Below are 18109 nucleotides of genomic sequence, written 5' to 3'. Positions count from 1 at the left end.
CACTAGCCGTCCTCTCTCGACCTGTTGATTCATGTCTTCCCCACCGCCTTCTCTGGCGGCCAGGAAAGTAAATTCCCTCAGTTCCCTCTGGACAGACGTAAATTAAGATTCTGTTGACAAAATGCTTCATTAGCGTGCCTGGGCAATATTACCAGCCCTAACTCCAGAACGTGCTTCAAGCTCATCTGTTAGAGGACCGCCCAGCGGCTCGAGTATTTTTGTAATAAAGGCCAGAAGCTCTGTTTCTGGAGGGGGAAACACGGATACGTAAGCACCTGCAAGCGAAACTCCCTTCTTTTCCCTCATTTGTGCTCCTCTCCTGCCTTGGCGTCCAACCGTGGATCACGGAGCCATCCCAGGTGAGGGTGGATGGCCGAGCACATTCATCCCTGTTCCCAAAAAGGTGCCTGTCTCACTTGATGGGCCGCCAATACCTTTATCTTCATATTTTAAAGCACCGCACTGATTTTTTTTTAAGGCCTTATCTGTTTTAATTTTTTGAATTACTCACAGCAATAACAATGCTTCTGTAGGAGTAGTGTGACAAAGGCACCTGCTTCTTCTTCTTTTTTTTTTTTTTTTCTTTAGCAAGAGTGGTTGTGGACCCTGCGTGAAGATAAGAACTCAAGAGTCAAGAATCTCTCCAGACCACTTGGTCAAATGTGACTTTGCTGTTCTAGAAGGAGGGCCAACCATGCCTGGTGTTGACGCCCAGTCAAAAGAGGCAGAGCTTACCAGCCCAGACTGTCTTGGGTCTCTTACTCCCAGGGCTATCGAAATGAACTGTAAAGTCTTTTGATAAACACTATGTTACTACTACTTAATTTCCAATCGAGAAAGACAAACAAAAATGTTCCCCCCAAGTCTGTTTGCTAAGTAATCATTATACAAATACCATGCGTTTGTATAGCATTTTAGATTTTGGCATTTTCACGTATGGGATTCTTACCCCTCAGGGGAAAATAGGACCCAGTCATTTTACAGATTAAGAGACCCAAGTTGAGAGAAAGAAGAACTTCGCCTGAGGTTACCTGGCTGGTAAGGGACAGATCGATTTGCTGAGCTATGTGGATCCACAAAGGCTCCCTTGTTTCTCACATCACCTGTCCTGAATGTTTACCTCTCAGGCTAGAAGAACATTAGATGAAGGGGACCTACAGCAGCGGCCCCTTGAGAAGGTTGGTCAGTGGGAGACAGACACACAAACAAATCATTATAAGACTATTAGGCAAGAGATTCTGGAAGCTTGAGAGGAGGCATATGTAGTGCAGTGGGGTGAGGGCGATCAGGGAGGGCTTCTTGGAGGAGGTGACACCCGACTCGAGAATAAGCAAGGCTTAGACTCACTGTAAGGATGACATAATGACACCCTGATTAGGATAGGGAAGTTGCAGATCATCGTGAGTACCTTCTGTCTGTTTGTCTGTCCCTCTCCCCATGCGGTCCTGTAACAGGGCTCACTCCTGACAGCGGAGGTCCACCCTTCCTTCCACACGTCACCTCCGCTTGGGTTCTAGATCCCTCTTTGTGGCCCTGTCCACCTCCGAAGACTCCTCGGCATTGTTTCTGCCAGCCCAATGGGACAGAAGCAGGGAGGGAATTGGGAGCAAGCCCCAGGCCTTCCGCGAGTCTAAGGGCCGCTTCGGTTCTCTGATTGGATTCCTGCGTCTTGTAGTCTGTATGTAGCCACTTTGCTGAGGCGGAGGGAAGGACCTGGCAGAGGGTTGAGTGCCTTCATGTACAGGTGTCCAAAATGCCTAAAAAGCTGGGTCCCGCACAGCCGTTCTCCCTTAGTAAAGACTGTGCCCACTCCCGCAAATAGTTCCTCTCCATTCTAATAGCAGGGCTATTTAGAAAATTAACCCAAATGGTCATATTTGCCAAGCCTAGGTGCTGGTGTCAGCGTCCAAAGGAACATCCCCAGGGGTATCTCAAAAGGGAGGCATCTGACCTGGGTCCGGTGACCTTCATGCCTCCAAATGGCCTCCTAACTTGTCTTCCTGCCCGTGACCTCTCCACGACCCTCTAGCCCCGGGCTTACCAACGGTTGGCCAAAGACACGTTTTGTGTCTGGTTTTTGTCCGGAGTAGTGTTGGCCTCCTCTAAAATCCAGGAGAGGCCACATAAAAGTGAAGGTTACCCACTTTCCTTAAGAAAGATCTGGCAATCCTGGCTCCCACAGGTCATAGGTGGGTATACCTTTATTATTTTTTATTTTTAAAAGATTTTATTTATTTATTTGATGGAGAGAGATAGTGAGAGACAGAACACAAGCAGGGGGAGTGGGAGAGGGAGAAGGACGCTTCCTGACAGGCAGGGAGTCTGACGCTCCATCCCAGGCCCCTGGGATCATGACCTGAGCCAAAGGCAGATGCTTAACGACTGAGCCACCTAGACGCCCCGTATGTACACCTTTAAATAGGGGCCTTTGCTCCATTATACCAAACTGAATACATCTCTCCCTCATAGCAAAAATTACCCTGCAACGTAGTCATTGCTTTGTCTCTTTCTCCCGCACTATAACTGCCAAATCTTGCTGTCACACAGCATGTCAGCTTTGACTTTGAAACCCTGATGCATCCAGCTGGTACAGGAGAAAGAAGTTGGATAGGGGAGTCGGGCAGTCCTGGTTCAATATCTCAGCCTTGCTGCTTATTAACTTTGGCCAAGTTCCTCAACCTCTCTGATGCTCAGTTTCCATATCCATAAGCCGAAACCAGTAATTCCTACCTTGTGAGATTGCTGCAGGGATTAGAAATATTGGGTATAAAATGCCTAGCGCAGTGACCGGTACCTAGCGGGAACTCAATCGCTGCCAGTTCCTATCCCAAATAAACGAATCTGGACAAACACAGCAGACTTTTTTTAAAAATTATTTTTAAAAAGACTTGATGTATTTATTTTTGAGAGAAAGAGAGCAAGCACGAGTACAAGCAGGGGGAAGGGTAGAGGAGCCTGCTGTGGGACTCGATCCCAGATCCCCAGGATCATGATCCCAGAAGCCCAGGATCATGACCTGAGCTGAAAGCAGACGCTTAACAGACTGAGCCCCCCAGGTGCCCTGAAACACAGCAGACTTAAGAAACAAGGCATCTAAAGTGTGCCTGGGTAGAACAAAGCGAAAGGAGGGGAGGGAAGCAGAGTGTATATATACAGCGTCCAGGCAATTAGGACAGGGTTGGAGGCACTTTGAGTGATTTGGGGTTTTTTTTGAGTTTGATTTTTCCCCTCTCAACCACTGACAACTTTCAGCGGTGGACTAAGTATCGGCCAGCTAAAGTCTGCAAATGACAGGCAGCTCTGTATAGAGGATAATGAATACGATATAAGATAAGCTTAGCTAATTACTGTTTCCTGGCAGATGTCATACAACTGGCTTCTTAAGTGTGTCTGTGAGGCTTGGTTTGGTGTTGTTTTTGCATGTGTGAATGTCAGTGGGTGGGTAAGTGTGTCTACAGACCTTCACCAGGGGAGCTCTGCGGACAGCAGCTCAGGAGTGGATCAGGGTGGCTGTTCCCCACGTAGCTGTACTAGTTAGTGGTTATCTCCAAACTGCAAGCTGCCGGAGGCCTGGGTCTGTGTCAGTCATGTCTGTTTTCCCTGCACATGGTATAGAGTACTGGTACACAGCAGGTGCTCAGTAAATATTTAAGTAGATAAATGGATACGTTGGGCATTGACGCTCTCTGCTCTCTGCTCTCACTCCTCACCCTTTCCCTCTGTTTTCTATATTTGCTGCTCTTTCCTGCCACCTCTGCTAGATGCTTGCTGTTACCTTATTTCTTCAGCTTTCCTGACACCCCCCCCATCCCCATTTACAGCTAAATTCTCACCCCCACATGAACATGCCCTGTTGTTCTCCTGACTTGCATTTCCCCGTAGGACCTGTTACCACCTCGATTTTATTTACTGCCTAACTCTCCCTGAGAGACTGAAGGCAGAGTTACACAGTTCACCGCCGTATTCCTAGTAGACCTGCCTGCTTGAGAGAATGTGCTCAAACATATTTGCTGAGTGCACTGTGTTTCTAACTCCAGGGTGTAGGTATGCCTTCGCATCAACCTGAAACTGTCAGCTGCATATTCTGAGCACCCTAAGTGTGCCACCCATCGAAAACCCACACATCGTCGGCTAATCCCTTTTTGCAATTGAGACTTCCTTTGTCCTCTCTTCCACTCTGTATTCTCTGTATTCTTCGTAGTCTCTAAGATTTCAAAAAGGAGGAATTTCAGGTCTCTTCTAGGTCCCTCAGTGATTTAGGGGAAGTGATTCGTGCTTTTACTGGCCTCTGCAGAACAGAACAAGCGTGACATTAGAAGTGCAAGTGGCGATTTGGACTTGCAAGTGGTAAAATATTGAATGGCAAATTTCATCTGCTTGTAAAAAGGACAAACAGTAACACGAGGGCTCTGGTCATTTGCAAAAGCTGTTTTTCTTTCAAATGTCCTCTAAGAAGGCCCCGAGTAGTGAAGGAGTGCTGGGGTGGGAAGGCCCTCAGCCTCCCAGACTGTAACATGGGCAGCCTGAAGACCATCTCTCAGCTCCATCGAGCTCTGAAAGTCGACGAAGCTCTTGGAGATAAAGCCACGGAACTTTTCATGTCCATCTAGTCTTATTTTTCTTGCTTGTTACCACTGACTTAACATGCCGAGAACGATGGTCACAGATGGATATTTAGACCTATAAACTTTCCTAGTTTATTTCTGATCAAATGAAAATGTTTTTAATAACACTAATATTTAAAATTGTGAACCTATCTAAGGACATTTACAACCTTAGAGGGCCATCATGTTAACTACATGTAACTTTGATTCATGAGGAAGCTGATGATCCGGTTTGTGAACATGGAAGCCCCCCCTTCCCATTCTTCCCAAAGAATTTATAACTCCAGTTTGTGAGTTGTTTATAAGCTCCAAGGACATTGTAACCAAAGGGTAAGTGAGTTTTTGGCAGTACTTGGAAGTTCCTATTTTGGGTGCCTTCCACCTCCACTAACTTAAAGTGAGAATTACCAGTACCGTACATAGTCCATTAACTTCAACTCTAATCATTTCACAAATGTTAATATTTCATTTATTTATTTATTTAAAGATTTTATTTAGGTATTTTACAGACAGAGATCACAAGCAGGCAGAGAAGCAGGCAGAGAGAGAGGAGAAGCAGGCTCCCTGCTGAGCAGAAAGCTGGATGCGGGGCTCAATTCCAGGACCCTGGGATCATGACCCCAGCCGAAAGCAAAGTCTTTAACCCACTGAGCCACCCAGGTGCCCCTATTTCATCTTTAAAAAAAAAAAGATTTTATTTATTTATTTGAGAGAGAGAGAGCAAGTATGAGAAGGGGGAGGGTCAGAGGGAGAAGCAGACTCCTGGCTCAGCAGGGAGCCCAATGCTGGACTCTATCCTGGGACTCCAGGATGCTGACCAGAGCCAGAGGCAGTCACTTAACCAACTGAGCTACCCAGGCGCCCCTAATATTTCATTTTTATAATGACTGCGTGGTAAAATACATTCTTCTTAAAAAGTTATGGAGAAGAAACTTTAAAACCAAAATCTATTAATCTGTTAAATCACACTGGCCTATGGGACAGTGTTCATATTGTTCCAAATTAACATTGGGGCAGCATTACTCTACCAGCTATAAAGCAGCAATCGGTGGGTAGAACTGACCTTAGTCGGAGATATTGGACCACTAGCTAGTCACTGTGCAGATTTTCTGGGGTTTAAGATGTTCCCCTCTATCACAAATGTAAATTCTGTCACCCCTGTGCAAAAAACCCTCAAGAACACGCCTTTTATTTAGTAAGGAGAAAAATTAAACTTCTGAATTTTTTTTTTTAAACAAAATCCCGGCCCTTTATTTGTCATGAGTTTTTACTAGTTTCAGCATTATTTACTCAGGAGTATTTCTACGGGATTAGGAGCAGAAACAGAATGTATGATCTAACTGGGTCTCATTGCTGGTGTGGATGGCCAGGTCCTAAGTTGGACAGAATTAATCTTGCAGAGGTCTGTCTCTCTGGGTAGGTAGGGAAAACTCAGAAATGCCATTCTGAGGCTGCTTTAACTTCTTTGGCACTCAGCAGCGTGAGAGCAGCGGCCCCGAGGCTCGTCCAGCACGCCTTTGCAGCAGGGAGTAGAGAGGCTCACGCTCCCCAACCCAGCCCTGCATCAGGGGTGGGGGAAGAGACAAAAGAGATGCTCTGCCCTCGCCCTTCCCGAACTTAAAAGAATCCAGGGCGCGAGGCAGGACTTGGGAAAATTAAACCAAATATGAAGCGGAAGGAACCCCCCCCCCCCCCCCGCGTACAGTAACTGCCAATTTGCGCTGCACAAATCAACACGGAAGTAAGAGTCCAAGGAGTTTTTAAGCGAACAGCGGAGAGAGAGAGAAGAAGGCAAATCTAAGATGGAAGAAAAGGTGGAGGGCTCGCGTGGAACATGCCGAGGCGAGGCCTGCGCGCCTCGGGGGTGAGCCCGGCCTCCGGGCTGGAGAGGCTAAGAGCCAGCCGAGGGCTGCCCAGACTCCTAGGGAAGCCAACAGAGGCTGCGGTGCATCGGTTTAACTGAAAGGCGGTTTCCTTCTCCTCCATTTGCTCGGTCCCCATTGGAAGCGCCCTGCGCGGCCTGCGCCGCGCTCTCGGCGGGTTCGGCGTGGGGGCGGGGAGGGAAGTACGGTAATGGGCGGGGCGGGGCGCGGGCGCGCTCCGGCTTTCCTCCTGCGCAGCGCTCCCGTCAGCGCAGGGGGCGGGGCGGCTATATTACGTGCGCGGCGCCGCCCCTGCGAGAGGACGTTGCGTGCTCGCTCGCGCCAGGCGAGTCTCCGCGTCTCCCTCGCGAACTCGGTGAAAGGAATTGGCGCCGTTCGACACCAGGCGGGTCCGCTCTGCAGCACGAACCCACCTCCAGCCGCAGCCGCAGCCGCCGCCCGGGCCGAGGAGCAGCCGCAGCAGCCGCCACCAGTGGCCGAGCGAGCGGAGCCGAGTTTGAGCCAGCGCCTAGCGGTGAATCGGGGCCCTCACCATGAGTTCCTCGCCTGTTAATGTAAAAAAGCTGAAGGTCTCGGAGCTGAAAGAGGAGCTCAAGAAGCGGCGCCTTTCCGACAAGGGCCTCAAGGCCGAGCTCATGGAGCGACTCCAGGCCGCGCTGGACGACGAGGAGGCCGGGGGCCGCCCCGCCATGGAGCCCGGGAACGGCAGCCTAGACCTGGGCGGGGATTCCGCCGGGCGCTCGGGAGCAGGCCTCGAGCAGGAGGCCGCGGCCGGCGGCGACGAGGAGGAGGAGGAGGAGGAAGAGGAGGAGGAAGGGATCGCCGCCCTGGATGGCGACCAGATGGAGCTAGGGGAGGAGAACGGGGCCGCGGGGGCGGCCGACGCGGGCCCGATGGAGGAGGAGGAGGCCGCCTCGGAGGACGAGAACGGCGACGATCAGGGCTTCCAGGAAGGGGAGGATGAGCTCGGCGACGAGGAGGAAGGCGCGGGCGACGAGAACGGGCACGGGGAGCAGCAGCCTCAACCGCCGGCGACGCCGCAGCAACAGCCCCCACAGCAGCGCGGGGCCGCCAAGGAGGCCGCGGGGAAGAGCAGCGGCCCCACCTCGCTGTTCGCGGTGACGGTGGCGCCGCCCGGGGCGAGGCAGGGCCAGCAGCAGGCGGGAGGTAAGAAGAAGGCGGAAGGCGGCGGAGGCGGCGGTCGCCCCGGGGCTCCGGCGGCGGGTGAGTGCTGCGTTGTACGTTGCGCGCGGCGGGAGGCCCGCGCGGGGTGGGGACCGTGCCCCAGGCCTGCCGGAGCCCCGCCGGGGGGAGGGAGCCCCGGGCGGGGGCCGCCGCGGGGGAGGCGTGGGGGGGGAGGGGGCGCGGGGAATCCCGCCCGGCCTCGAGGCCTGCGAGGCCTCGGGCTCGGCGTGTGCGGCGGCGGCGGCGGCGTCTCCATTATGTGGCTGGAGAGCCGGCGGGGGGGGGGGGAGCTGCAGCTGCCGCTGGAGGGGGAGGAGCCGCGGGCGGCGGGCGGGAGCCCCGTCGGCCCGCGGTGGCGCCGCCGCGCTGCGTGCGCGCGGTGCGGGCACATGTCTCGGGGGGAGGGGAGAGGCCCGAGGGCCCGGGGCGGGCGCGCTTTGGCGGTGTTGGGCCGCGGTATTGTGCAAGGAGCGCAGGGGCTCGGCGTGACGTCACTTCCGGCGGGAGGGGCCGGGCGGGGAGAGCGGGGCGGAAGATCAGTACAATGCGGCCGCGGGGAACGCGGGCCCGGGTGGGGGAGGGGCGGGGAGGGCGCGCGGGCCGGGCCGGCCCCTCCCCCCTTCCTGAACTCTCTTCGGGATACACGTGGGCTCGGGGCCTGGGCCGCGCTAGTCTGCAGGAGCTTTCTCGAACCTTCGAGTAGGCTGGCAAAATTAGGAATGTCTTTGGACTGCGTCACTAACTGCAGGCCGGTTCCAAGCTGATTGTTCTTTGAATTCGCGTTGGATTCGTCGATTGTAAACGCTTACAAAAAGGAACGAGGGTCGGGCTTTTTGCGTCCGCAGGCAGGAGGGGCATCCCCCACCCCCACCCCTTCCCCGCGTGGTGTCGCGGCTTGGCCCCTTATAGTAGGGGTGTTGTGTGTTATAGGAGACGGCAAAACAGAGCAGAAAGGCGGAGATAAAAAAAGAGGGGTGAAAAGACCTCGAGAAGATCATGGCCGTGGATATTTTGAGTACATTGAAGAGAACAAGTATAGCAGGTAGAGAATGCCGATCTAGTTTGACCCGCCCCCGTTCTTTCTTGGGTAGGAAAAGCTGAATCAGGAGACAATTCTGTCTTTCAGAGCCAAATCTCCTCAGCCACCTGTTGAAGAAGAAGATGAGCACTTCGATGACACAGTGGTTTGTCTTGATACTTGTAAGTGAAGCTGTTTCTTCCCTTTCCTCCCCTAGTTACTAAATGTGGCGATTTTGGGTCCAAAATGTCGGAGTACTTGATGCAGGGCGCTGAACTTAAATGCAGAAAACTTAGCGTAAACCTAAAAGCAGGGAGATGATGATGGGTTGTATTCAGATTCTGGAAGCTTAAATACTCAGTACAGCATCAGTTGTGTCGTATTGATAATTTTACAGGCTTCAGCAATTTGGTGGTATATTTTATATGACTAGAAAGTTTGTTTGTAGGAATGTAAAATTAATGCCAGTTTTTGGTTTAGTTAATTAATGGAAACCTGTAAGACTACCTGTTAATTGTCGTTAGAGGCTCCTACAATAAAGTAATTTCATTTTTTTGATAGAATTAAGTGAGCTATTCGGGCTAGTTAAGTATGTATTAATGACTTTTCCCATTAGCACACAAGTATATTCCCTATTCTAAAAGATTGTCATATTACTTTTTCAATAACTGCTCTTTTGTTCTCAATTCCAGTTCAGTAGCTGCTGCTTTAACATAAGTTGATTTCTTCCAAAGACCTGGGGCAGCAGCAGTGGGCTATCACTGGGCTACTAGCTTTCTTCAGCAGCGAATGGTATCAATGGCAGCGCTGTAAACACTGCTACTTTACCCAGTTGGGTTGCAATTGAGTATGAGGAAGTATTGCAAACCTCTAAATGGGCCTTGGCTGTCAGAAGTGTGATTTCAAATAAAAACATTTTGTTGGTTTAGTATTTGATCAGAATTCACAGTTTTTCACTTTGATAAATAGAACAAAGTGTAGAAATAATCGCTGGAGGAGTAGGTGGTAAGGTGTGAACCTGTCCCATAGATCTAGGGAGTTAAAGTTTAGATTCCTATGTTTTCAAATACAAATTACCTTTAATCAGATTTGTGGGGTTGTAAATGTTAACTTTTAATATATTAAATATGCTTTACAGGTAGTTGAACTAAGGGAGTCTTTAAAGGAAGAAAACTGCACATGGAAAAACAGTTGATTTGAGTTTTATTTTAAGTAGTTCGGTTGCTTAAATACAAACTAAGTTGGAAATGGCAAGGTAGTGAAGCGGTGATTCCAGAAGTTAACACTACTCTTCAAGTAGATGGGCTTTTAGCTGATTACCTAGGAACGTTATCTCATTTATGGCTATCTATATTGGGTTCAAACACAGTTGTTTAATTGAAAATTCTGCCAGTGATCAGGAATTTGAGAGCAAAGCTGATTTAAGGAGAATTCCAAACTATAGATCTAATTTCCTTTCATCAGTAAGAACTTAAAACAACTTTTGAATTTGAGGGGAGAACTCCCAAGAAGGTGCATGCTAATGAGCCACTGACCCAAAGGTAGCTAGGTTAAAGACCTTTCTTGGGGATTTGGGTAATCCAGGGAGTAGATAATCCCCCATTGTTACTGACCAACCAGCAAGCCTGGGGAAAGGGGACGTAGTAACAGTGTTAGACAACCAGGTTTGCACTTGGCTAGGTTGAGGCTGCTGCCTTCACAAGTTTGAGAATTTAGGATCTAGAGCCCTTGTAAAATTACAAAGTGCAGAATCAACAGCTCATACTCCTGCATTTTAAAGTATGTGGTCATGGACTCCCTTCAGTTTTTTTGTGGCACTGGTAAATTCTACCTGGTTCTGGCATGCTTCACTTTGATTTCCTGCTATCCTCTACTGCTTGCCTCTAAATCAAGGTAAAGAGCAGAGCAGGTATGTATCCCATGTCACATTGTCTTGATTATTTTATATACTTAAAATACACGTTAAACTTTGGTGTTTCTGGTTTCGTAGGCAGTTTACAATTTAGTTGATAAAATTTGGTGAGAGTGAGTTGGTGGGAGTGGGGCTTAAAGTGAGGATGAGAACAGCAGCATGATTTGTAGAAACTGAGTGTTCCATGCAGCTTTAGGAAATTATGCAAGAACGCGATAACCAGGTTTTGTCTATATAGCAGATGTGTTTACGTTGGATGTCAAAAGAAATAATATGGTATTTGATATAATTGCAGATAATTGTGATCTACATTTTAAAATATCAAGAGACCGTCTCAGTGCTTCTTCCCTCACTATGGAGAGTTTTGCTTTTCTTTGGGCTGGAGGAAGGGCATCTTACGGTGTGACAAAAGGCAAAGTCTGTTTTGAGATGAAGGTAAATGCAGTTTTGTGAGGGGGGGGTTGTTTGATTTTTGTAAAGAATCTTTGTGAGTTTCCATTTGCCTGAGAGTTGGGTGTCAGTGGAACTTTGAAATTTTTGTGGATTAGAAGAGGGACTTGAAAAAACCTGTTATAACAGTTAATCGTATCTCTTACATCAGAAATTTGTGTTGTAGAGTCAGCCTGTTTTTATTTAGGGAGCTCCTTATCAGGCACTTGAAAGGCCCATGAAGGGTTTAAAAATAATTTGGTTAGGTTTCAAGTTTTGTTCCAGAGCCAAACATGTTGAATGTATATTTTAATAGATGTTGAGTCGAGAATCTGTAATTTCTAAACATTAACTGTTCTTTTAAATGTGAAGTCAACCAGGGACTTGACTTGAACCTTTATGGTTTCAAGTTTTAAGTTCTATCAATTTTTAAAGTTCTTGTAAATGTAGGGGAGAGAGGGTGGGGTAGAATGGGTGTCTTTTTGTCTTAGTAGCCAGAGAAGAATTACCTATTGCCCAGATGAAACAAGCTAGGATTTCAAGGGTTTATCTTCCTTGTAATGATTCACGATTTGATTTTCAGGTTACAGAGAAGATCCCAGTAAGGCATTTATATACAAAAGATATTGACATACATGAAGTTCGGATTGGCTGGTCACTAACCACAAGTGGAATGTTGCTTGGTAAAGTTTCCATTTGAGTAGTATGTGCTCATGCGTGTTTAGGGGTCTGATTTCAGTAGTTAGACGCCAAGGCATTCTAAATCTTCTGCCTGTTTTTAATCTATTTTGTAGTATTTTAGGCGTTAACAGTACCACTAGTTTGTAGTGTAGGTATCAGCTGACTTTCAGGTTGTTTTTGTTTTTTGTTTTTTAATGATTATTTGTTTTATGATCAGTGGGTTAAAAATCACTATCGCGTGGTATGAAGTTTTTCACATAGTTACATAACCCATCCAGCTTATTAATTCTCTACATCTAAAATGTAAATGGAAGAATGTTGGTTATATACCCATTTTTCTTGATTCTTTTCATCTTGAATGTTAAAATATGTGGGTCACTGGAGTGTTTTGAACAATCATTTTCATGAAAGTTAATTTATTTCCTTAGGTGAAGAAGAATTTTCTTATGGGTATTCTCTTAAAGGAATAAAAACATGCAACTGTGAGACTGAAGATTATGGAGAGAAATTTGATGAAAATGATGTGATTACATGTTTTGCTGTAAGTCAGCTAAATTTCTGTGTTTAATTGAGAAGTTCAGCTAGGAATTCTTTGAAAAGTATATCAGCATTAGCCTTCACTACTGTTCTGACTCAGAGCTACTTAACATAAAGGTGACCTGGAAATCTATTCCATTTGCTAAGGCAGCATTGTTTCTGCTTCTAGATACCTTTTTTTCATTCTTTATAACTGTAAGGAAAAGATTTTATTTATTTATTTGACAGAGATCACAAGTAGGCAGAGAGAGAAGGGGAAGCAGGCTCCCCGCTGAGCAGAGAGCCTGATGTGGGGCTTGGGGGTCGATCCCAGGACCCTGAGACCATGACTTGAGCCAAAGGCAGAGGCTTAACCCACTGAGCACCCTGGTGCCCTACATTGTTTGTAACTGTTAAAAAGCTCCTAACATTTAGCCTAAATATATTTTCCATAGGATAAGCTTCATTCTTCAAATTTTGAAGAATTTTTTAGAAAAAGTTTTTAAAGCAGATTAAAACCATCAATTTTTTCCCAATTTAACAGAACTTTGAAAGTGATGAAGTAGAACTCTCCTATGCAAAGAATGGGCAAGATCTTGGCGTTGCCTTCAAAATCAGTAAGGAAATTCTTGCTGGAAGGCCACTTTTTCCGCATGTTCTCTGCCACAACTGTGCAGTTGAATTTAATTTTGGTCAGAAGGAAAAGCCATATTTGCCGATACCGGAAGATTATACTTTTATCCAGAATGTCCCCTTGGAGGATCGAGTTAGAGGACCAAAGGGACCTGAAGAGAAGAAAGATTGTGAGGTAAGTTGGATTTTTTTTCTTTCTTTCTTTCTTTCTTTCTTCTTAAGCATTTGAAGATTATTTTTGTTTGGCAAAAATGACATTTGGAAGATCTGAATGATTGCAGTTTCATTCTGGCATGCCAGGTGCCATCAGCCAGTGATTGTCTCTTAGTAGAGCTGTGTTCTTATACGAAGAGCGTGGAGTTTCTAAAAATTGCCTTTGTTTTTAGGGCAATGAAGATTTATATATCTAAACTGGGTTCTTGTGCATTTAAAAAATTACGTATAAGGGATTCTTAGATGGCTGTAGTGATAAGTGAAATGCCGTTTATTTCTGCTGTAGGTGGTTATGATGATTGGCTTGCCAGGAGCTGGGAAAACCACCTGGGTTACTAAACATGCAGCAGAAAACCCTGGTAAATACAACATTCTTGGAACAAACACCATAATGGATAAAATGATGGTAAGTAAAAATATTTAGGGTGTCCTCTCAGCATTTTAAAAAGACCGGAAAGTATTCTAACTTGTTTGTCTGGTGTTTTTATGCATTTTGTTAGCGTTTGAGAGGTAGGAATTTGTCAGAGTTAAGATTGATTGAAGTAGAAGACGTAAGTTAACTTTATGTGTAAGGTAAAGTGCGTCCCGGTGGCTAGGTTTTGCTGGGTTTTTTCCCTATGAAGTTTCTTGAACTGGCAACATTTAGTAGCTAAAAAAGAAGTGAACAGCAGAGCATCTTGTTACATGGTAAAGTGAACCTTTCATAATGACGAGGAAAGGCAGTATTTAAATTAGCAAATGTCTGGTTTCCACATAGATCTGAGCTGATACTAGAAAAAATAAGCTTCATTCACAAGTTCAAAGGAACTTTTTAACTTTTAAAACAGGTGGCCGGGTTTAAGAAGCAGATGGCAGATACAGGAAAACTGAACACGCTGTTGCAGAGAGCTCCCCAGTGTCTTGGAAAGTTTATTGAGATTGCTGCCCGTAAGAAGCGGAATTTCATTCTGGATCAGGTAAGCAGTAGTTTTGAGGTTGAAAAAAGGAGTCGATTGTTGGGTTTGGTGTAGAGCTAACATCTGGCTTTATAAACTTTGCTTTCAAGACAAATGTGTCTGCTGCTGCCCAGAGGAGAAAAATGTGCCTGTTTGCAGGCTTCCAACGAAAAGCTGTTGTAGTTTGCCCGAAAGATGAAGACTATAAGCAGAGAACACAGAAGAAAGCAGAAGTCGAGGGAAAAGACCTACCAGAACACGCAGTCCTCAAAATGAAAGGTATGGAATTTGAGTCTGTTACCGTGTTAATCTTGTGTGATTTGTGTTTTTAAATTGAGTGAAGTCTCCTGTCAGCAATACTGTTTGACGAATCACATATTCGTTCCATGTAAATGAAGGTTTGGTTTATTTCTGTTTCTAGGAAAATATGTTCATAAACCAGGATAGAACACATGGTGTCGTTTCAGAGAACAAAAGCCACTTGAGTTTGGGCTTCAGGGTTGTGGAGGTTTTAAGCTAATCTGACCTTATTCCTTGTAGGAAACTTTACGCTGCCCGAGGTGGCTGAGTGCTTTGATGAAATAACCTATGTTGAACTGCAGAAGGAGGAAGCCCAGAAACTTCTGGAGCAGTATAAGGAAGAAAGCAAAAAGGCTCTTCCGCCAGAAAAGAAACAAAACACTGGCTCGAAGAAGAGCAATAAAAATAAGAGTGGCAAGAACCAGTTCAACAGAGGCGGCGGTCACAGAGGCCGTGGCGGCTTCAACATGCGTGGTGGCAACTTCCGAGGAGGAGGCAAGTTCGCTGGGAGCGCGGGCCTTGTTTGCTTGGCGGCTGAACAAGTGATGAGAATCTCGCAGTTTGGGGGGGTGTGGTTTAATGGAGTTTGACCTTGGACGTTGAATTCGGGTTGATCATGCTGCCCTAGGAACTGGTTTAAAATCTTGTGACTTGATAAACAGGTAGATTACATGAGTGGTTAAATTAATGCCTGCGAAAGTAACTTCTCCTATAATAAAGGACTGGTCTTGAGGTTCCTGTAGTTAGTTCTGTGTGTAAAAGAGGCAGAACATGCTGTTAAACGAAGCATCTCTTCGTTTGTAGCTCCTGGGAACCGCGGTGGCTACAACAGGAGGGGCAACATGCCGCAGAGAGGCGGCGGCGGCGGCGGCAGTGGCGGAATTGGCTATCCGTACCCGCGTGGCCCTGTGTTTCCCAGCCGAGGCGGTTATTCCAACAGAGGGAACTACAACAGAGGTGGAATGCCCAACAGAGGGAACTACAACCAGGTAATGATTTCCAGCTCTCCAGGCACTGATGGGCTGCAGGATCTAGTCTGGAAGGCTGTAGGTTTGCATCACAAGCCTCACTAAGAGTCGGAAGCAGCGCAGCCTGTGTGTCTGTCTGCAGTGGTGTTAGACTAGTGAAGGAAGATGAGGCTCACTGAATTTTGATTTTCAGGTGAACTAGATTTGAGTCAGGTTGATGCCTTAGCTGAATAAATTCTACACCCGAGAACAGCAGCAGAGAGGGTTCCTGGCGCTTCCTCATTGCCAGCAGCCGATCCTTTCTGTGCTGTTGCCTCCCCCAGGTACAGAACTAACAGGCTGTGCTCGGAGTTCTTAAAGATGTCTTTTTCTCTCAACCCCCCTCCCTCCCCCCACAGAACTTCAGAGGACGAGGAAACAATCGTGGCTACAAAAATCAATCTCAGGGCTACAACCAGTGGCAGCAGGGTGTAAGTAATCTCTTATGTGCTATGGACATTAATTGCACTTTAAGTTCATAAAGAGTCAGTCTTGAAAAACTTGTCCAGGGATTGGAGTGTTTCAGGGCAAGGTGTGAATATAGGTGGAGTTCGCTGTAATTTAATGTTATAATAAAATATTCTTTAATACAGACGGTTCTTTTTATTGCTAGCTTTAATGGTATAAACTAACCAAGTCATGATGTGTTTCCTTTTGTAACGTGTTTATTGATAATAATGGGATATTAATACTAACTAAATCTGGTTTGGTAGAAGTCAGAGGTATATGACAGGTGTAAATTTGTTTCCAGCAGTTACTCTGAATTAGATTGTCATTTCCTAAAAGCAGTTTGAGTGGCTTATTGATGTTTTTTTCTTTAAAAAAAAAATTTTCTCTTACAGCAATTCTGGGGTCAGAAGCCATGGAGTCAGCATTATCACCAAGGATATTATTGAATACCCAAATAAAACGAACTGATACATATTTCTCCAAAACCTTCACAAGAAGTCGACTGTTTTCTTTAGTAGGCTAACTTTTTAAACATTCCACAAGAGGAAGTGCCTGCGGGTTCCTTTTTTAGAAGCTTTGTGGGTTGATTTTTTTTCTTTTCTTTTTTGTACATTTTTAATTGCAGTTTTAAAGTGAATCGTAAGAGAACCTCAGCATTGTGCACGATAAGAGAATGTGTCAGTATTTCAGGGTTCTACATTTTATCTGTAAAATGTGACTTTTTTTTTTATCACAACAAAAGTAAAATGTTGCTTTGTACCTGGTGTCTTTTATTAAGAATTTACTCCCCCCATTTCTCACAGAGATAACAGTCGGGAGTCATTGTCACAATATAATAGAAATGTTAGCAACCAGATTCATGTAAGGACTAAGGCGTCCTCATGAATTGCATAAGACTCTGTACTGCTCATAGTACACTCCATCCTCTCTCTAGTTCGCTGAGTAGTGGAGGGGGAAAGCTTCAATAGTAGTTTCCGACAATAACTGGGAAGGCTTTTTTTCTTATTTTAAATAACAATGGAATTGGCATAATTGGGAATGAAGATAAAAATTGGAACAAAGATAGAGAAGATGGAGTGTATGTAGAAGGGCTGTTAAAAATGTAAAACTTGGTTGCATTATTTGTGGAGGCTCAAACTTGTGAAGGTTCAATACCATACTTTTTCCATTTGTTCTGCATTTTGATTCTGAAAAGAAAGCTGGCTTTGCCCATTTCTTATTAAAAAAACTTGTTGTAAATCCAGTTGTCTAATGGGATCTATATGAAGTTAGCTATGTCTGTATGCCCTTCTCCCACAAAATACTGTATAACTAGTGTGCTTGTAGTAGTTACTCCACCATCTTTGTAAGCTAATGACATTGTGAGTCACCCATTTATATCTTAATTTTTAATCATGTCAGTTCTTGAATGGGTATCTCCTTAGCCTGCTGATTTCTTTTTCTTTCTAAAGAAAGTGGGTGGAGAAATTAATTTAGACGTTTGTTTGCAATAAAAAGAATTCATTTTACTCTCGTTTTGGGATTCTCGCCATCAAGGTTCAAAATCCCTTTATAAAACTCCCAAGAGGAGAAAATTTAAGTGTGTGCTTTCTGGACAGCTTATTTTTTACTCTGTACTTGGAACATTTAGGTTTTAAAAACTTAAATGTATACTGATAATTGACTTTGAATTATGAAGTAAAGTTGAATTCTTCCTTCCCCTCCCCCCCAGATGACTTAACATTTTAATGAGGGGAAATGGTGTACTGGCTGGGAGAAGTTAACACTCCATTTACCATCTTTACCAAATGCTAATGGCTGTCCTCAAACCGAATATCTTATACGCACGTATCTAATACATGAAACTCTGGGAACCGATGCTTTTAGAAGCCATCATGCGAGCCAGTCATTGATTTCACTACTACACAACACTGCTAACTTAACCGTAGCTATGTGATGACATTAGATCCCCTAATCGTAATTCTATTGGGTTTGCACAGAACACTTAATCTTCTTAAAGGACCCTCACTGATGTGAAGTGAGGAATCAATCAGGAGTCAAACTGTAGAACTAAAACTTGACTACAGTCTAGTGTTTTGTTGGTGTTTTAGGTTCTGGTAAGTTTAGGTTTGTCTATTTGTTTGCTTAAGATTTTTTATTTTAGCCATTTTAAATCAGATCTTAAACTTCTTCATAACTCCTAGGAATTTTGCTACAAGCCGAGCTGGAGTTGAGTTTTAGATGGTGGTGTAGGTTTAGTTGATAAATTTTGGAACAAAGGCTAATCCTGTAATTACCGTAAGGTACAAGGTAGTGTCTTGAGGGATTTGTTTTCTTAGCAGTTAGCTTACTGGTAGCAACTGC

The 18109-nt window shown here is 45.5% G+C and overlaps 1 protein-coding gene across 2 annotated transcripts; it reads left to right on the top strand.

Annotated features, from left to right (window-relative positions):
• The first annotated feature begins 6774 nt into the window (after window positions 1–6774).
• On the top strand, window positions 6775–17274 carry HNRNPU (heterogeneous nuclear ribonucleoprotein U). 2 transcript variants are annotated; one of them, XM_059146628.1, is made up of 14 exons: window positions 6775–7654; window positions 8603–8714; window positions 8799–8872; window positions 10898–11037; window positions 11615–11714; window positions 12141–12253; window positions 12773–13036; window positions 13361–13480; window positions 13902–14030; window positions 14120–14288; window positions 14550–14804; window positions 15114–15298; window positions 15676–15747; window positions 16159–17274. In XM_059146628.1, exons 1-14 carry the CDS (start codon window positions 7021–7023, stop codon window positions 16210–16212), a joined length of 2421 nt encoding a protein of 806 aa, XP_059002611.1. In that variant the 5' UTR covers window positions 6775–7020; the 3' UTR covers window positions 16213–17274. The 2 variants fall into 2 exon arrangements, with proteins under 2 accessions (XP_059002611.1, XP_059002610.1); XM_059146627.1 differs by having other exon boundaries at window positions 6775–7711.
• The last annotated feature ends 835 nt before the right edge of the window (window positions 17275–18109 follow it).

The sequence above is a fragment of the Mustela lutreola genome, chromosome 14 (genome assembly GCF_030435805.1).
Source record: "Mustela lutreola isolate mMusLut2 chromosome 14, mMusLut2.pri, whole genome shotgun sequence".
NCBI classification, from domain to species: Eukaryota; Metazoa; Chordata; class Mammalia; order Carnivora; family Mustelidae; genus Mustela; species Mustela lutreola.
Note: the sequence above shows the minus strand (reverse complement) of the source record. Positions and strands in the feature narration are given on the sequence as shown.

What these genes read in the sequence shown, in the direction of transcription:
- HNRNPU (XM_059146627.1), top strand. Translation starts at nt 7,021, where the DNA reads ATGAGTTCCTCGCCTGTTAATGTAAAAAAGCTGAAGGTCTCGGAGCTG. An exon ending in GAAGAGAACAAGTATAGCAG is followed by an intron (nt 8,715 to 8,798) that starts GTAGAGAATGCC and finishes TCTGTCTTTCAG; the next exon opens with AGCCAAATCTCCTCAGCCAC. An exon ending in CGCAGTCCTCAAAATGAAAG is followed by an intron (nt 14,289 to 14,549) that starts GTATGGAATTTG and finishes TATTCCTTGTAG; the next exon opens with GAAACTTTACGCTGCCCGAG.